The 20,702-nt window shown below is 37.9% G+C and overlaps 1 protein-coding gene across 1 annotated transcript in view; it reads left to right on the top strand.

The window, feature by feature from the left end:
• CEBPZ (CCAAT enhancer binding protein zeta) overlaps nt 1-14,343 on the top strand; it is a 22,696-nt gene extending 8,353 nt beyond the window's left edge. Inside the window, 14 exon segments of the mRNA XM_007445790.1 lie at nt 1,742-1,973; nt 2,526-2,709; nt 4,125-4,213; nt 6,477-6,530; nt 7,076-7,178; nt 7,288-7,356; nt 8,891-8,957; nt 10,139-10,239; nt 10,689-10,746; nt 11,060-11,247; nt 11,644-11,733; nt 13,153-13,214; nt 13,315-13,396; nt 14,189-14,343. Of these exon segments, the coding sequence (XP_007445852.1) occupies nt 1,742-1,973; nt 2,526-2,709; nt 4,125-4,213; nt 6,477-6,530; nt 7,076-7,178; nt 7,288-7,356; nt 8,891-8,957; nt 10,139-10,239; nt 10,689-10,746; nt 11,060-11,247; nt 11,644-11,733; nt 13,153-13,214; nt 13,315-13,396; nt 14,189-14,343 (1,534 nt within the window).
• The last annotated feature ends 6,359 nt before the right edge of the window (nt 14,344-20,702 follow it).

Genomic DNA, 20,702 nt, shown 5'->3' on the forward strand with positions numbered 1-20,702 from the left:
TGTGGGACCTTCCTGGACCGGGGCACGAACCCGTGTCCCCTGCATCGGCAGGCGGACTCTCAACCACTGCGCCACCAGGGAAGCCCCGCTTCCTTCTTTCTTGTGGCTGAATAATAATCCATTGTGTATATACCACATCTTCATTATCCATTCATCTGTTGACACACACATAGGTTGTTTCCATACTTGGCTATTGTGAATAATGCAGTGAATGTGGGAGTGCAGATAGCTCTTTGAGATACTGATTTCATTTCCTTTGGATATATGCCCTGAAGTGGCATTGCTGGGTCATATGGTAGTTTTATTTTTAATTTGTTGAGGAGCTGCCATACTGTTATCCATAATGGCTGTAGCAATTTATATTCCTACCAGCAGTGTACAAGGGTTCCATTTTTTCCACATCCTTGTCAATGTTTGTTAACTCCTGTCTTTTTTATAATAGCCATCCTAACAGGTGTGAGTTGATATCTCGACGTGATTTTGATTTCCATTTCCCTGATGATTAGTAGTGTTGAGAGCCTTTTCACGTACCTTTTGGCCATTTGTGTGTCTTCTTTGGAAAAACGTCTATTCAGGTCCTTTGCCCATTTTTAAATTGGATTATTTGGGAGTTTTTTGCTATTGTATGAGGTTCCTAATATATTTTTTATATTAACCATTTATCAGATACATGGTTTGCAAATATTTTCTTCTATTCCATATGTTGCCTTTTCATTTTGTTGATGGCTTCCCCTGTGCAGAAGGCTTTTAGTTTTATGTAGGCCCACTTGTTTATTTTTGCTCTTGTTGCTTGTGTTGCTTCAGAAGGCAGTAGTAAAATTAAGGGTTGGAAATTACACAGGAGCAGATTTCAGCTGTGGATAAAGATGTTTTCTGACAAAAATGAGTTGTCCAAAATTGGATTGTGCTCCTAGAGAGAGTGAGCAGTCCTCAGTCACGAGAGATGTTGAACAAGCACTTGCCATGGAATGAACCACTTACTCATTCAACAAATATTGAGTGCTTATTAAGTGCCAGGCACTGGGGTTACAACAGTGAATAACACAGGCACAGTCCCTGTTCCATTGGACTTTGAGGGGAAAAAAGAGAAAGGAAACAAAGGTGTTAAACTATAAAGAAGATAAACATGGGACTGAGATAGAGAATAATGGAGGAACCTATGGATGTGCAGACAGTTGGAGAATAGCATTCTGGGCACAGAATAGTGTATAGGAAGGATTTACACAGGTAGTACATTGAACAAGAGATTCTCACAATTCAGTTTTCTACTATACATGTACAGTCTTCACTAGAGCCATGTGGAGGCAGCCTCTGGTCCCCCAGCTAGTAGGTAGTGATGCAAGGATAATAACCCTGGTATAGTTGACTGCTTTCATAGGTCAGTTTTCACTGTTTGGTTTTTGATTAGCCTTCCATGTGCAGTTCTTTATCTATGAAAAATTATACTGTTAGGGCTGTGCCCTGTTGGTCTAGAGAATAGAAAACCACTTGGAAAAGAGAAAAAAAACCACACACAAAAAAGAAAGTCGTGCTCCTGTGGCTTTTCTTCCCCCGGCACTATCATCACTCTTTCTATTCTGGTCATTGACTTCCATCTTCCATCTTAGGGCAGAAATGGTCTCTTGTTCTAAAATAAGCAGCAAGGTTATTCCTGACTAAGATGAGGTTAGTAGTTGCCTCTAGTAGTTGCTGGGTATGGGGATGTTTTATGAATACACACAATCTCATTTCTGTTTTGCAGGAAGATGCTGGATCCGGGGTTAATGTTGTGTTCTAAGCAAGCCATGTTTCTTAACCTTGTCTACAAGTCTCTGAAAGCTGACATCGTGTTGCGGAGGGTGAAGGCTTTTGTGAAGAGGTTACTTCAAGTTACATGTGAACAGATGCCGCCATTCATATGTGGAGCTTTATATCTCGTGTCTGAGATCCTTAAAGCAAGACCAGGTTTAAGAAGTCAACTAGATGATCCTCCGGTATATTTTACAATTGCTTTTTAAATTGAGTGGGTTCTGAAATATATTTGGTATTTTTCTTCTTTGCTTCAGTGACAATAACTTACTTAGTTCTCCGGAGCAGAGTGTGAGTCCTGGAATTAGACTGACCTGGATTTTAGTCCCAGGTGTACAGGTTACTAGGTGGGCATGTTGCTTCACCCCTTTACACGTAAGAAACTACCCTAAAATGTGATTATATGAGATAGTTACAGTTATAGAGCTAATAGATCTCTTAAGCCTATCTCCTCAGTTGTGAAATGGACATAATAGCACCTACCTCGTAGGGTTATTTACAACAACTCAAAAATTCATTTGAGGGCTGAATGCTTTCAAAGTCTCAGGGATTCTTGGCTCAAAACTTAACTCTGTTACATTTAGGAATAAGAATGTGGCCTCCTCTCATTCTAAATTCCACTGATGGAACTTTCACGTTTCATCAGAATTGCAATAAACAGATCTTCAAAACTACTAAACGTAATTGAATACTTTTCTCCTTGATTAACCCAGATTCATTAAACCATTTTTTTTTAGGAGTTTGATGAGGAAGAAAATTTTATTGACATAGGAGATGATGAAGAAACAGAAAAATTCACTGATGCAGATAAAGAAATGGATACTATGAAAAAAGTTGAGATGGAAGAAACTGTGTCTGAACGTCATGTGGAAACCAAAAAGTTAGAGTCTGCTTCTTGGGTGCACTTTGATAATTTGAAAGGTGAGTTTCTTAAATCTTTAAATTATTTTCTTGAATTTTTAAACCGAGGAACTGGATTCCCCTTTAATCTTAATAGAAATTAATATTATACCATTTTAGAAGTCCTCACTATTGCTTTATTTTAGATGGAAGCACTCATAACCAGATATAATTAGGATCCTAGAAGTAAATTTTTAATATAATGAATCATTGACTTACTTATGAACAGTACTACGGATAATAAATACATCTTTTAAAATAATTTAAATCTTAGAAATTAAAGCAGATACCTTTTGGAGCTGTAAAGATTTAGTGAGAAAACTGGCCATGTTAGATGCACAGTAGATCTCTTTTCCTTCAGCTGAAGTGTAATAAGTTTATACTTTTGAATGAGTTTTAGTTTCTTGATCTTTATCTGTACATGTAAAGGCCTCCTGCATGGAACATATATGAAAACAACACGTGTGTACACAAAGTTTGATTTACAAACAAAGGTATTTGGTTACATATTGTGAATAGCGTGGAACTTGTGGTCACTTTGTTCAAGCATCATGTTTATCCTCTGTAGTTCCTTAATGTTTTAGGATTGAAAACATTCTTGATATAAAAACTTATGTTTTCCATACCCACAAACTGAATGAAGTCTATTAATAGACTATTAGAGCCAAAAGAAATCTTAGAAATGCAGGCTTTTCATTTGAGGCTGTAAAGAAAAGCACACTAGCCTTGAGGATCAAGAAAGGTGCCAGACCCATTTCTTCAAACTTGTTGTGGGACTCTTGTTCAAATTATTTCATCTCTCTGAACTTTAGTTTGCTTGTGAAGTATAAAAGAGAAATATGGTAGCCACCAGGAAGTTTTTAAAAGAATCCATCAGTTGCCCTGAAGGCTAAACTGGGAATAATCCTTTAGAAGGATGACAAGCACGTGCATTGTGAAGTAGACAGTTCCTTGTGTGTTCTGAAGTTTCCTTGTTTTAAATTTTCTAATCCGGAGTTGCTAAAAACATGAAGAAGATAATATAAAACCTGTTCCAAGTGAGACTTACTTCTGGGCATAATTTAATGACAAACATTCGGTGTACTGTAAAGCTCCGAAAGAATTTAGACCTGTTTCATCTTCAGGTCATTTGTCATCTTAACACTTATGACCTAATTGACTGAGAAATGGGTACCTATTTGAAAAGGGGATAAATTTTGAAGGGGAGCTTTTAGTAGTTGGGATAAATATGCTGCCTGGTTTACTCAATAGCAAATGCTAGCTTAGGTACCAAGATAAATTCTGGTGGCTTGGAGTTTTTATTCTAGGTAGGATGCCTGGCTAACTAAAAATGCTGATACTTAATAATTGTCAGTGACAGCATTGATCCCAGTGGGTGTAGTGACCTCTTGGGCTAGGAATAGAGCATTTGAGAAATACTATATTTGTGTTCTCAGGTGGCAAACAGTTAAACACATATGATCCATTCAGTAGAAACCCTTTGTTCTGTGGAGCTGAAAATACAAGTCTTTGGGAACTCAAAAAGGTAAAATAATTTCAAATTGTCTCTTAATTTAACTGTGCTATATATTTGCCCCCATGGATTTAACACCTTGAAGTTTCCATTTTTCTTGTAAGTGATAAGTATAGGAGTTTAGTTATTTAGACATTAATTGGCGGAAGAAAGCAATTTGAAGTATGTCACCTGGCTGTAATGCCTTATAACCCATATTTTTGTTGCCTCTGAAAAACATTAAATTTACACATTTCTACATTCACGTGTAGAAAATCTTAAATAATGTGCATGCAAAATAAGGATGTTATACATGGCTATAAGTAAATTTTGCTTTTGGTAAGCACACTATTGCATATAATGGCTCTGTAAAATAGATAAATTTTGCTTTATGCATTAGATTATCTCTGAAAGGTTTTGTGATAATAGAACTTTTTGCAAGCATAGTTACTTTTTAAATATGTGAGAGGAACGCATATTTCTAATAAGCTTTCTATGATTTTTTTTGCTAAAGCAAGTGTCTACCCATGCAGACTCCTGTGGGTCCCTGACACCTTGTTAGTGAGTCTGCAGGGTCACAACTACTTTCATAGTGATACCAGGACATTACTTGCCTTTGTCACTATTGACAGTGGCGCTGATGGTATTAAAGAAATGGATAAAACTGCTGGTGCCTTAAAGCAAATACAGACAGTAGTACTGAGCTGCACTCATGGGCATTACATTCTTCATTGCCATATACTTGCAGAGGGGGAAAAAAGCCAGTATCACATAAGAATGATGAGGCAGGAAAAACTGTTGATTTTATTATCTTGACTCCAAAGTACATACATGTCTTTTTAATGTTCTGTGTGTATGTATAACAAGAACACGTAACACACTCTGCTGTAGACCTAAGTATGAGGGTTGTCTCATGTCTCAAGGAAAAGTGCCTGTGTAGTTGTTGGAAATGCAGCTAGCTGTCTGGCTGACAGACAGGCTGGTCACTCAGACTTGGGTATTTGGGAGATAATTTCTTGAAAATGAATGACATGAACCTGTTACTTCAATCAAACAGCTGACAGTATGTGTTGTCAATGATAAAGTTCAAGCTTTTAAGCAAAGGTTAAAATTTTAGAACTCCTGTAACCACCATCTTGAGCTTAACAGTTTCTCAATACCTTTTCTGACTGAAAGGAGTGGTGATACTAACAATGTGATTTTTGTGATATTGAATGAAATGTGACCAGCATTTGGAAGAATCGCATAACTCACAAAGTCAGTATTTTCCATATGACTAATACACAGTGTTATGAAGTCAAGCATGGATAAAAGATCCATTCACTGTAGACCAGTTAATTTTAAGTAGCAAGTACCAAAAGCTGATTGATAGGGTTTCAGATTCCATACTGCAACTAATCTTCAATTTTGATATAGTATCAAAGGAAAAAAACCCACAATTATGTGAAAGACTATTGGTTAATCCTCTTTTTTTCCAACTATATATCTGTGTGAAGCCAGATTTTCTTCATATACTTCAACTAAAATAACATGGAATACAGAAGCAGATATGAGAATCTACTCTTACGTTAAACCAGACATTAAATAGATCTGTAAAACTGTAAAATAATGCTACTTTTATCACTTTTATTCTGAAAAAGTTATTTTTCATAAAACATTTATATTAGTATGTAATAGGTTTATTGTTAATTTTTTTATTTTTAAAATTTGCTTATTTTTGGCTGCGTTGGGTCTTTGTTGCTCTGCATGGGCTTTCTCTACTTGCGGCGAGCGGGGGCTACTCTTTGTTGAGGTGCACAGGCTTCTCATTGCGGTGGCTTCTCTTGTGGATCACAGGCTCTAGGTGCACGGACTTCAGTGGTTGTAGCACGCTGGCTCAGTAGTTGTGGCTCGTGGGCTCTAGAGCACAGGCTCAATAGTTGCGGCGCACGGGCTTAGTTGCTCCACGGCATGTGGGATCTTCTTGGATCAGGGCTTGAACCTGTGTCCCCTACATTGGCAGGCGGATTCTTAACCACTGCACCACCAGGGAAGCCCTATTGTTAATTTTAAATGAACTATAAGTGTTTAAAATTTTTCTGTTGTAATTTCTAATAAGGTAAATATCAATAGATATATCCCACTTAAATTACGGAAGCTCTTGAGGTCCTTGATTTTTAAGTATATAAAGTGTTCCTGAGACCAAAATTTTGAATCACTCTTCTGATGTATCGGCTTAAGTTTCAGTTTTTTGTATTTTCTTAAATAATCTGCAGCTGTGGTAGGAGTTGACCTTATTTCACATTTTTCTTTTTAGCTTTCTGAGCATTTTCATCCCTCTGTGGCCCTTTTTGCAAAGACTATCCTTCAGGTAAGTCTCAGATATTCAGAAGACAAGAAATTAAAGAAAATAAGTAATCCAGTTTTAGATAATCAATAATTAGTCAGTGTTTACTAGATAGAATCGTGTACATTTTTCTGCTGTTGTAAAGGAGCAGTGACTTGTTGGATACAGAGCAGCAGATAATTCTTCCCACTCTGAGATGAATGGAAATACAGGATACTACAAAACCACAAGTTATTTACTACATCCTGGCTTTGCTCCTGAAGAAAGATTGCCCTCCCCTTTCCCTTTTGTCGTGTTTGCCAGTTGGGGTTTGGTTCCTGGTTAATGGTTAGGTAACCTACATAATACTATTTGACTATTCATAAAATCAGCAGTGAATTGTAGAATATGTATGAGTGTGTGTTTAATTTCTTCAAGAAAAGAATAACATGCATGAGAGGGATATTTGAAGGGTCTTTTATTGCATATTTGTGCCTTCGAAGCAATGTAATAGATGTTTATGCTTTTCTTCTTGTTTTTTCTCTGGATGTATATATATAATTTCTTAATTCCCTCCCCCTACCTTTCAGGGAAATTATGTTGAGTATTCAGGGGATCCACTACAGGATTTCACACTAATGAGATTCTTGGATCGATTTGTATACCGAAATCCAAAGCCACATAAAGGCAAAGGTACGCTTCTATTTGATGAATTTTTTGGCTTTCCCTGTTAATATTCAATAAACAACATGAGCATATATAACTAGGTTTTACATTACACTGTCTTGATTTTACATTTCAGAAAACACAGACAGTGTTGTGATGCAGCCAAAAAGAAAACACTTCATGAAGAATATTCGTAGTCTTGCTGGTAAGTATAAAGCCTGGATGGTTGAACCTGACAACAGTACAAGTCAGTAACACATAAATTGTGTTATTCTTTGCTCTACTTTATCAGAATAAAACCTAAGCACCAGAGATATTATCCATCTTTGTTGCCAAGATTGGTATGCATTTTCAAGTTTACTGAGATTGGGCCTTTTTTTTGTTTTTTTCCAGAAAATTTCAAACATATCCAAAGCATATATACACAAGTGATATGATGGACCCCCCCACCCCACCATAACCATCACCCATCTTCAACAATTAGCATTTGCCATTCTTGTATCATCTATAGGTAAAGCTATAGCTTTATCAGTGACACTGCCCCCGCCACCCCCCATATATAATTACCTTTTACAGCTCAGACCGTTTTAAGCTCTCTAATGGGCTTGGTGGCAATACCCGCAACAGATTTTGTCAGAGCCCCATTTTAAACTCATTTCAACAGGTATTTAGTACCAATCTTGTGGATCTAATTCTGCTTTTGTATTCACAGCAGGTATTTCTTTACATACTAGATCCCAGCTCCTTTTTTTTTTCCCACAGTCTAGGGTTCAGTTACAACTTACAAATCATTTAATTTCTAATTGACTTATATCACAGAGGTCCAGAGACATAAAAGGACTTGCCCAAAGTTAGAGTTGGAATCAGAAGCCAAATACTCTTTTAACCAAGATGAGCCTGAAATTTTTATTCTGATGAGGAAACACTAATATATTGTAGTTCCTTATTCTTGTTTCTTAGTTTTCCTCAGTATTAAGTTAAATTGTGGATATTTCTTTGTTTGCTTCCTATTCCCAGAATGGCAGGCATTGTTGTCATTTTTCCAAGGTGAAAAATGACGAGTTTAAAGTGATTATTAAGAGAACTCTTTTGAGTCTTTGTTTCTCTTGAAATTTGGATCCTGGACGCAACTGGAGGACAAGAGAACCCCATTCTTTCACTGTGACACACTGATGGCTACAAACTGTATTGTAGCCGATGAAGTTTCAAATGTTGGGTTTCCTCCACACAGACTTTTCCAGAGGTTGTCCTTCGCACTATAAGATGCCTTCTGTCCAGGGACTTCCCTGGTGGCGCAGTGGTTAAGAATCTGCCTGCCAGTGCAGGGGACACTGGTTCAAGCCCTGGTCCGGGAAGATCCCACATGCCACAGAGCAACTAAGTCTGTGCACCACAACTACTGATCATGCGCTCTAGAGCCCGTGAGCCACAACTACTGAGCCTGCGTGCCTAGACCCTGTGCTCCGCAACAAGTGAAGCCACTGCAGTGAGAAGCCTGCGTGCTGTAACGAAGAGTAGCCCCTGCTCATATCTAGAGAAAGCCCATGCATAGCAATGAAGACCCAACACAGCCGATAAATAAATAAATTTATAAGATGCCTTCTGTTCAACTTCCTCACATTATGAGACTTTAGAATCTTTGAGATTCTAAAGAATTATAGGTATTCTGTATTTAGTCTTAAGAGCTTGAATAACATAAAAAGAATTACTTAAATAAAATTCTTAACTTGTTTTCCTAGTTAACAGTAAGGAGTTCCTTGCAAAAGAAGAAAGTCAAATACCAGTGGATGAAGTGTTTTTCTACAGGTAATATATTTAATACTGTTTCATTTGGAGAACTGTTAAATTAAAAATTTTTAGATTCCATAAATGCTTTGTTAACATAGGCCTATCTTGAAAAGGGCAAACGATATGTCAATCCATTTTTGTGAGGGGAGTTTAGAAATGTCATTTTACTAATGTTGAGATATCTAAATGAAACTAAAATAAGTAAATTTGAGGGTTTTGTTTTTAATAATCTAGCATAAATTTTAAGAACCTTGACTTTGAAAAAAGTTTTTTTACTCTAGTAATTTCCTTACAGGCTTAAATCTATAACTCATGAGTTATTTGTCCAAAATATGGCTCTGCGTAGAAATAGCAAAATTCACCGCACTACTATGGAGATAAGTCCTAAACCTACTAGTAGTAAAACTAATGCCTTGTAATAGTAAAGGAACTATTATCTCATCTGGTTGATTGGGTGATTGGGTTCGATTTGGTTTGCTCCTTTTTTTTTTTTTCGGCAGCACTGGATTTTTGTTGCTGTGCGCGGGCTTCTCATTGCAGAGCACAGGCTCTAGGTGCGCGGGCTCAGTAGCTGTGGCTCGCAGGCTCTAGAGCACAGGCTCAGTAGTTGTGGTGCACGGGCTTAGTTCCTCTACGACATGTGGGATATTCCTGGACCAGGGCTTGAATCCGTGCCCCCTGCATTGGAAGGCGGATTCCCAACCACTGCGCCACCAGGGAAGTCCCTGGTTTGCTTTTTAAAAAAATTTTTTGTGTAAACAATTTTGAGGCTGTGGTCCCATCTGCAAAATGCTAAGTTTCACTGTACCCTAATAGAAGAAAAAGTCTAACTGATAAAATATTGTGATTACAGGTCATTTAGAGCCACAGTTTCTAATATTCGAATACTTGTATCATTGCAATCGTGCTGATGCTAAAACAACCTTTTACTGTGCCATTTAATTAAGATGAGTTAAGGTGTTTTTATGAGGAACCAAGCCTAAATCATTGAAATTTACTATACTTCACATTTCAAAAGTTTTCAACTGTTTTGAATTCAAAACTATTTTTTCTATAATAAATACAGATTTTAGTCATTTATATCCAGCTGAGTTAACAGCTTTTACACTTGTCTGTGACACTGACCATAGATGCTTTGATTATAGTAAAATGGGCCCTATGATAAAATTATCAAATATATAACATGCATTTTATTTTAGGTATTATAAAAAAGTTGCTAGTGTTAAACTGAAACAAAAACGGAATGAAGATGAAGAAAGTATAGAAGATGTGGATGATGAGGAATTTGAAAAGATGATTGGTAATTTGTTTACCTTTATAATCCACAGTTAGAAAAATTTTATTAGAATTTAGACTGAAAATAAAATGGGAAATTAGATAAGCTTACATTGAGCTCACATGTTGCATATCATATTACACCTACTAAAAATAAGCACATAAATAACTAATGGAGTAAAAAGGTCTGCAATTGCTAAATATTGTTTTGATATTTTCCCTCTTTCCATAAAAGAACTGTAGAAAGAAGCTAAAATTAATTGGAATGCATTTAGTTTAGGGATTTAATTAAGGTCAGCATATTCATGGGTTTGTTTAGATTAATAAAACACCAGCAGTGTCAAATGTATATCATTTTGGTGTTTACTTATCATGAACAGCCAAATCATGATGTGTTGATTGACTCAAATATAAGACATGTCAACTTTGTTATTCCTTGCTACATCTCACAATTTGTATATTGTTCTCTGGCAGACATGTTTGAAGATGATAATTGTTTCACCTCTGGAAAGGATGATCTTGACTTTGCTAGGTAAAATACTTCAGTTTTTTTTCTTTTTTAACTTTTCCCAGCATTTCTCAAATTATTGTCCCTCGGAACAGTGGAGCACAGGAGTATGTGTTGTATAGGAGAAAGGTTTTAGGTATTGAAGGAAGTTTGGGAAGTGGACACAGTACTTTCATTTTGGACCTTTATAATACCCGTTAGTAAATTAAATAAAGGCTCTGAGCCGTCTGTAACTCTCCTTTGAATTCTGTTAACAGCCTAATGCCCTGCTGGCCACCAAAACATACTTGAGAAAACAAAGTCCTCTTTTTCATTTCAAGTTGTTGTTTTTCTTCAGCAACATGAAGAGGAAAGCCAAAGGAGCTAAGGATGACTTAGAAGATGAAGATTCAGAAGATGAGGACCTTGGTAATCTGGATGATGATGAAGTTTCCTTAGGAAGTATGGATAAAGAATTTAGTGAAATTGAGGAAGATGGAGGAACATTCATGGATGTGTTAGATGATGAAAATGAGGGCATTCCAGGTAAACTTTTAAAAATATAAGACAGAAACAAACTGGAGCTTTCTTCCTCAGCATAGGCTAGTTTTTCTGTTGAAGGTTTTTTAATATTACCCTGTATTCAGATTAATACTCAGATCAGACAGAAATTTAAAGAGGACCTTTTTTCTCCTCTCATTTGAAACCGAAGGGTTTTTTTGTTGTTTTATCAGCAGCGAGTTTCTGTTTTGGGCTTTTATTTTAATCAGCAATGAGGCTGTCTGTGCTACACCTGTCGAGCTGTTATATTGCCTTTTTAAAATGTTGGTAATGGTAATTTGTAGTTTTTAAAAGTTAATCAATATTCATCATCATAGCCCTATAGCAGTTCTACTGTTTTCTTAAATTGCTTAATAACAGCGGGGTTTTTTTTGGTAACAGAACTTGATGATGATGTCAGCTTCAAAGTCAATAGTAAGAAAAGCAAGAGAAAAGGTGCAAATGATTTTGACTTTGCTGGGTCATTTCAAGGTAAGAAAATGTATTGAGTCTCTTTTAAACCTAAGCAATGAGTATGGGAAAGCTATTCAGTATCATTTTGGGAAATAACTTTTCTAATGGATAAGAAGTCTTAAATATATTTTTAATATATGAAAAATGTTGTTTCTCACATCCACCTTCAATTATTTTTTCTTCCCAAATTCACTCCTCATTTAAATAGCTCTAGATCGTCATTTCATTCATGTTTAAACCATTCAATAATACGTAAGCCATGGATTTTCCATAGACACCTGTTGCCTTTTTCCTTTTCTCTATCAACTCTTATCCTTCCCATTTGACCCATCTAAAAACCCATGCTCTTTATTAAACTTCATTTTCCTTTTTTAATGAGACCTGCCATTTTGCTGCCATGACAAAATTATTATAACCTCAAAAATATATAAAACAGATAGGAATTTTTAAAGTATATGATAACAGGTTATGTCTTTTAGTGTAATTTCTACGGTGCTAATAAAAGGAAAAAAGTACTATATCGGGTAACAATATTAAGTTTTTGATAAAAATGTAGAAAGCACGATAAATGTTTTATGACGAATTTTATTCCAAAGTGGCTGTAGTAGAGACATTGATGTAGAGTTTTAAGTATTGTTTCAGGTAAAGTGAAAATGGATAAAAGCAATATTTTTAGTTAATATAGTTTTAGATAGTGTGAGTTAAAATGTAATAAACATTAATGAACTTATTTAGAAAACAGAAACAGACTCACAAGCATAGAAGAAATACTTGTGGTACCAAAGGGCAAAGGAGAGGGGGATAAATTGGATAAACAAGGTCCTACTGTATAGCGCAGGGTACTATATTCAATGTCTTGTAATAAACTATAATGGAAAAGAAAAAATGGAATAAATATTAAAAATAGATATTTTACTGTCTTATCTATTTTGAAAGGTTTATATGTTTAGAATTATAGGGGAGTTTTTTTTAAAGAACAGGTTTATTTTGAGTAGTAAACAAAACTCCATTTATCACATAATAAACAAACCTTCCATCAATTTCTTCACAGTCCAAAGAACAAAACCTCTGACTTATCGAGTTTACACTTAATCTTAAATAGTCTAAAATCCATCCATGTCGACTTTAGAATTTTAATCTTGCCTGATACTACGAAATAGGACAAACTTTGATCGATGGTCAAATCTGAAAGACAAGAAGACACTGTTGTCACCTGAACAGTCCTATTAGGATATTAACTTAAAAAAAAACAAACCTTATACTAACTTTTAAGTTATTCTTCTGTCTTTAAATGCCAGCTACCTAATGATATTAGAAGATAATTGTAATTGTGTGTTCTAACCCAAATATATATATTTTTTAACAAAACTATGTTGAAGATTATCCAAAATCATTGGATTTACAATTTAATAATCTAGACTTATACTTTTTTTTAAGGACCAAGAAAAAAAAAGAAAAGAAATTTCAATGACTCCAACCTATTTGTATCTGCTGAAGAGGTAAGGCTAATGTACTGCTTTAAGCAGTTAGCTATTCTATTGATACATTGTTTTTTAAGTTTTCTAATACATGCATCCCCCCCCTTTTTTTCTTTTAAAGTTTGGCCACCTGTTGGATGAAAATATGGGATCCAAGTTTGATAACATTGGCATGAATGCCATGGCTAACAAAGATAATGCAAGTAAGTAACTTGAATTTTTATTTAGGTTTTAACTTCGAATTAGGTTAACTAACTTGGGCTTTAACTTAGAATTTCTGAAAATCTGAGTATTTTTGGAGGACCTTTTTTGTTTTGTTTTGTTTTGTTTTTGCGGTACGCGGGCCTCTCACTGTTGTGGCCTCTCCCGTTGCGGAGCACAGGCTCCGGACGCGCAGGCTCAGCGGCCATGGCTCACGGGCCCAGCCGCTCTGCGGCATGTGGGATCTTCCCGGACTGGGGCACGAACCCATGTCCCCTGCATTGGCAGGCGGACTCTCAACCACTGCGCCACCAGGGAAGCCCTGGAGGACATTTTTATAGTAAGAAGGGATAAATGGTTCCTTACAACCTGAAAAGAATGGCTTTTTCACCTCTGTCTGCAGAGCACATGGGATTAAAAAGTATTTATACTACAGAGAAAAAGACTACAGCCTACAAAAGTTACTTTCTTTTTTAAGGAGGCAGGCTATTTTTATATAGTATGAGTTTGCTAAGTAACTCTATAAATATAGGCATTTTAATTATTTCTGATATTGATAGTTACTGGCTGCTCTTCTTTCACCAGTAAGTGTTCAGGGGAAATAAAATCTTTAGAGCATTTGTTCCTTTGCTGTAAACAGTAAATATACGGAAGGAAAGCAACAACCAAGGAGGGGTTTGCGTAGTGGATGGGAAATGACTGTAGGTCATGGCAGACTGGAAGTTCCTGTTAGGATGTTCTGTGGGGCCTCCAAGAGTCTACAATGTGCTTAACTTTTTTCTCCCTCCTCAAAGGTCTCAAACAACTTAGGTGGGAAGCTGAACGCGATGACTGGTTACACAACAGAGATGTGAAAAGCATCATCAAGAGGAAGAAAAATTTTAGAAAGAAGAGGCCAAAAACCACTCAAAAAATTAAAAAGCAAAGAAAATGAGTGTTTTCTAAGTAAATTACAAGTTAAAATTCTACTTACTGCTAATTTTTGCTGTTCAGCCATTTTTCTTGATCTTGCTCTCTGATGCCATACATTCCAGAGTGTTCAGTGGATTTGTAATAAACTATAAATAGAAATAGCTGTCATTTATGAAATCATGTAAAAGTGTTAAAATTAAACTATATTGAGAAAAAAATCAAGCTTTTTCCCCCTTATTTCTACATGGTAAAATGAAAAGGATGACAATAGGATACATGTGTTGTATATAAGCTCTAGCATCTCTGCTAATCATTGTAATGAACACTATTTACTAAGCATTACTTTATACCAGATACTGTGTGAAATAATTACATAATGTTATCTTGTTTAATCCTTACAACAATTCATGAGATGGGCATTATTATCACTACTTGACGGAGAAAGAAAAAGCTCCAAGAAATTCGCAAACCAGAGATTGGTTTTAAGTTTTAAGCTGTGGATTTGATTCCATCACACTCAGATATGTCTCATTCCAAAGTCTACATTCTTAACCCACTGGAAGAATTAAGAATCCAGCCCATTAGCTGGATTAACCCATTGGCTAACTGGGATGAGGATTTTCTCCACTGTGTTCTCAGAAGGAGTGAAAATAGAAATGAACAGTATTTTTGGAAACTGGCATCACAAAATTCAGAAGTCATTTAGCCCTTAATTGGTCATAAAGAATTTAAAAAGGTTACCTGAAGAAGTTGTTTTGTACTCTTAATTTCACTTAAGGAAAAACATACCTTCCAAGATGAAAGGGAATTTCTTGCTCATTGTTTGCCTGAAATCTAAAGAAAAGTCTTAAAATTAGGCATGATTAGGAATTCATTGTTTTAACACATGGAGCCATAATTTAGTGCTAGCTTTAGGGTCTATAAGATAGGAATCCAATAAATTAGAAATTTGTGTTAGTCCTTCTTGGTAATCCAGGAACTGTATCTTTTTAAATAGGGTGTAAATTGCACTTAAACCTTATATGTAGCCTTCCCTAGTTATTTTGGAGTTTTTAAAACTTGGCCTATATATATGATGTAATTTATTTTGAAATGGTATTTAAAAGCAAATTTTCAGTGTTAATGTGAAATTCCCTTGTGTAATTTTATAAATTGTTTTTATGGATGCCATTTTACCTTATTAGAGAATTAGACATAAGGCTTCACTACACCCAATTTTTAAAGTGATCTTAAACTTTACTTTGCTTTTAAATACCGTTTGGATGTTTTCTTTTATACCCTTCCACCCTTTAAGAAGGCAAATGACAAGTTTCAAAGATGGCCACCACCCCAGGACTACTATGCCCTGATTTAGGGAAAGAGAAAGTAGCACTTTCTGATTTTAAAAGTTGAGGGCGCTAATATAAAATTTCCCCCACAAAATGACAAAGCACTTTTAGTGATGGCCAGTGGCATGGGAAAGGCTTTTAGTGGCTAGTATTGATGCAGAGGAAGCATTCTGCTAGCTTGAGAAACTGGTTACTTGACAATTCAGGTATGCTACCTCTTGCTTTTTCAGTCTTACCAAACAATGAGGTGTAATGGGCAGGCTGGCTTTTTTCCATCTGTGCTCCCAAACTAAGCCAGACCAAGGACACTGCTCTATGCTCCCCATTAGTAAAATCCATGGAAGTATGAAACATTTTCCCTAGTCTACAAACTTTTTTTTTTTTTTTAGGGAGAAGAGTCATTTATTCTATAATAATTAACACCTAGCTTCTTCCCCTTGTGCCTATAAAATGGCTAATATCAATACACTGAATCTGAAAAGGCAGTTTCTCTAAAGAAGCCATTTAACCTAAAATGCATTAGCAAACTGTACACCCCCCTACAAAACACTAATTTCTGAATTATGATTACCTTGGCTTGTGTTCATCTTTTTAAACAAAAAATATGCTCCAAAAATGCCCACAAGTTCAGCTACTAAAACTCCTTTAAAGATCTTCTTTGCCAGTGGATCCATAGTACGGGCCATCCTAAGTTTAACAATAACAAATAAATGTAAACCTGAATAAGCATATACAAACTTAGTACCACATCTATAAAAATAACTCCAATTCATTCCCAGAGTTTGAATGATTATATAGGAATAAAACCCTAAAGTTACCGTATCCTTAGTTGTATTAGACATGTCTCACTTTCCTAGTTTTCAACCTCCATGCCTAAGGGGCACAAGTGAACCAAAGACATGACTGGAGAAAGCACAGCGCGGAGACAAAATGGAAGGCATTGTGAAAGGAACTAACAGTTTATGGAACTGAGATTTTTTAATTGCCTAAGAATATAGAATGGTGGGAGTTAGGGTAAAACTTTTTTTTAGCTGAACTAGGAATTAAATAAGATATGATCTAATGGTCACAATATGTGAAGTTCTTTATGAAGTACCCTACAAAAGTAAGGTTATTCTGCAAGTCGTACATGTTTTATAGCTAGAAGTTTTCATTTATTTATACAACATACTGAACTACGTGCCACAGTTCTGGGCATTTTATATAAAGTTGAGCAATAAACTGGTTCTTGTTCCTGAGGAGCTGCTATTCTAAGTTTTTTCAAACTAATTACGTCACCCAAAGGGCTTGTTAGAAATGCACATTCTTGGGCCTCAGAGAGCAATTCCCCAATCCCCAGGTTCTGATTCTGCAACTCTAGGGTTGGTGCCCAGTAATTTGCCCTTTTGCAGGCAACTCCAAGTGACTTTTATACAAGAGGCCTCTGGACCACATGAGGGGAACACCGACCACCATCGCCCAGTAAGTGGCAAAACTAGACTTCAAATCTTAATTCTCTTCCTATAATTAAAAGCCAGTCAGAAGGAAGGGCTTAAGTCTTTATTCTCTTTCACTAAAGCAAAAGCTAACAAGGAAAGGGCTATATAACAAGTGAAGAAAATAGCATATATGACTTACTGAATATATGAAATGTAAACCCAAGTTGTTGTTTTTTTTTCTTTTGGCTGTGCCCAGTGGTATACGGGGATCTTAGTTCCCCAACCAGGGATTGGACCCGTGCCCCTTGTAGTGGAAGTGCAGAGTCTCAGCCACTAGACCACCAGGGAAGCAGCTAAACCCAAGTTTTTACTCTGCCTCAAAGTCAGGAAGGACAGGAGAACCAGTGGTTTTTAAACTCAGGATTTCAACACTGTCCTGTGTATGCTCTGTAACACTTTTTCATTCTCCGTGTGAGGCGGCACCTCCTCTCTAATACTCTACAGCTCCAGCTCTCCCGCTCATTCCATTCAATTTTAACTCCTTTTCGCAATGTCTGAGGGTGGGCGTAATTAAATACCCTACTTTGGTAGGATTATCCTACTAATATTGTAACCAGGTGTCCCTCCCCCCCAGCCCCCAGATTCCTTTCTCTAATTTTGATAATGTGACCACCCTGGGGACTAAAAGATTAAAACTTTATTATTCTTACCTAAGAGAAGTGAAGTGGAGGGAGTTAAAAAAGAACTTACACATAACCAAGAGGCGGTGAGGGAGTGGGAGACTTGTTTTGCTTTGTCTACTACTATGCTGTACATAACTGACAGAAAATAAGCCATGATCAGTACAGGGAGCTCTCCTGGGGTTATTTTTAATGTTCAAAGAGTGAAACACAAAACAAAACAAAGCCTGCCTGCAGCCAGATCCACAGTGTAAGGACTCCAAGTAGAATTTTGTTTTGTTGGGAGGGAGAGAGGATAAGGGTTCAAAAAACAAAGTCCAAGTAACTGTATAGTAAAGCATTTACCTTTCTTAAAAACGGATATACATACATTTTACATTCCAAGTCCCTCAACTTCAGAAAAGGTGTTTATAATGACTGATAAAACCCATTTGATAAAGACCACCAAAGGCATAGCCATCCACGACAGGTTACTAACGGGCAGAGGCGGAGTAAGACTAGACAAGATTTTGAAGTATGGAAGTCAGGTGAAGTTTAAAATAAAGCAGCCCTCTGATGGGCTCGAAGAAAAGCAGGCAACATTTCAAACAGCAAGGTCTTTCCTCACACTCCAGATGTGGGACAAGGTCTCCCTGCTACGACCCCGGGTTCAATTAACAAGGGCACTTTTTCCAGGTTCCCACGGTCAAGCGCCAAGCAACCACCGACGCCTCCGAGAGTGGCCTCGAGCCTGCTACCCGCTTTCCTCAGCCCCTCGCGGCCTCCGCATCTCCGGTGCCCCGGCTCCAGCCAGCTCCCCAGCTCCCCCGGTTCCCCCACACACCCGGCTTCTCCCCCCAACCCGGGCTCCCAGCCAGGCGCCGACACACGCGCAGCGCAAGCAGCACTGCCCCGGTGCCGCGCCAAGGTCATTGAGCGACCCGGAAACACTCGGGCCGGGCCGGCGCCCCTCCGGCGGACGGATACAGTGACACCGAGTGTTCTTCGTATCGCCCCAGAACTCTGCAGAGGTCCCCCCAAAAGCCTGCTCTGCTCCCCGCTCTGAAGACCTGCCAGGAGAGGCAGCTGAGCGAGCAAGAAACCCGCACGCGTGCCTTACCTGAGGAGCGTACTCGCCGGGTTGCGCATGCTCCAGGGCTGGCTGCAGGCTGCTTACATTGTTTTATTTAATCCTCCCAACAACTTTGTGTCATGATAGGTGCTATGAGTATCTCATTTTACAGAGGAGGTGAGAGTTTAACCCTGCCCACAATTAAACAGCTAGTAAGAGCCAGAACTTGGATTTGAACCCAGGGCACTGACTGGAAAGCCTGTGCTCAATCATTTTTCTACACCCTTCAACCCAAAGTGTCATCAGCAACATTGACATCACTTGGGAGCTTGTCAGAACTACAGACGTACTGAGTCAATCTACATTTTAGCCAGATCCCTAAACAATTCGTTTGTAAATCAAAATTTGAGTCACTGCCTGTACTCCCTACTAAATAAGAGGAGGAAAAGCGGGGAATGAAAAGGGGAAAGGGGAGGAGGAGGAGAAAAGGAATATAAAGGTGTATGAAGGTTCCATGTGGTTGGGCTACACCCCACAGGCCTGCAAGCTTTGTAGTTGCCAGCCTGGAAACCGAAGAAACAGCCTGGAGACAGCAACAGAGACATCAATAAATTACGGACAGCAGATCTTACACATCTGAAGCAAGGTCCTGGAGCAACACCCCACCGTGTGTGGCAGAGAGTGGACAGAACATGGCAGCAATCTTCGCTACTTTGGAAGGGAAGGGGTGAAGGAGGCTACCATTTACAGGTGGAATTGACATCACGTTGGCCCATCAGGGAAACCAGCAGCTGGGGCCGGGTGCAAGCAAGTAGGCAGTTACTAATTAAGCCCTATAATTAAGAGGATTGGATAGTCATGTGAGTGAAGCAGGGACTGGTCAAGCAGGGGATGTAGAGAGCAAGAGAGCAGCCATCTTGAATGCTGACCGTACACATGTGCATGACAAAGCCTGAAATACTCGAAACAGTTAGACACAGATCTACCTTCACTGAAGTTATAGTCGAATGGGGGGTAAAATATATCCACAAATAACTAATGAAGAGTACACAGTGATTAGGGTCTTGTTCTGATTTCAGGGATCCATGAAGGTGTAATAGTTGGAGCTTTGTTAATGCCAGGTAAAGGAAATGCCCCTGAGGAGCTTTCTGTGACTGCCTCAATTTTCTTACTCAACCCCTGTGAGCAGATAGGGTAGGGGGTCCCTGGAGAAAGAGAAGCAGGCATGGCTTTCTTGACACAAGAGAAGCCATTTTTGGCCTAAGCCATTTTGTGATCCAAGCCTGGCCACAATGCTTGCCCTTGAACAGGTCTCAGTAATTAATAATCTTAAGGGAACAAAATGACTCTTATGGGGCAAGAGAAGGAACAATAGCAAGATAATAAATCAGGTTGTAAAGACTCCCAGTTGTTTCAGTGGTAAAGGTTAGCCTGAAGCACATTCTTGAGCTGTTTTGCAGAATTCAAAACCCACTCAACCACCAGATCAACTGGAACCTAAAGATGAGTTGACCTTTTCTCACACTTGTGGCTTCAATCAGCTGAAGTTTGGATTCTCTCAACCTGTGCCCCAGTTCTATGCTGAATTCTCCTCTGTTCAAGCCCCTTCATGAATATGCATATACCACCCAAACCCCTTCATGAATATGCCATGTATCCCCTTAGCTTAAAACTTCCCCAGTCTTGCTGTTCAGGGAGACACTGCTTTGGGAAGGGTCCCCGGTGTTCTCCTCACTGCAAGTAATAAGTCCTTCCTTCTCCCGATCTTCGGCTTGATTGTGTCTTTTGGTCTGACACCCACCAAGAGGAGACTCAGTTTGTGGTCAGCCCCACAGTCAGCTGATATGGTTCACTGGCACAACTGAACAATCATAAATGTGATAGATACATGTGAGAAATATGGGTGCGTAAGCTATATT

This window comes from Lipotes vexillifer, unplaced genomic scaffold, assembly GCF_000442215.2.
Source record: "Lipotes vexillifer unplaced genomic scaffold, Lipotes_vexillifer_v1.1 scaffold278, whole genome shotgun sequence".
NCBI lineage: Eukaryota > Metazoa > Chordata > Mammalia > Artiodactyla > Lipotidae > Lipotes > Lipotes vexillifer.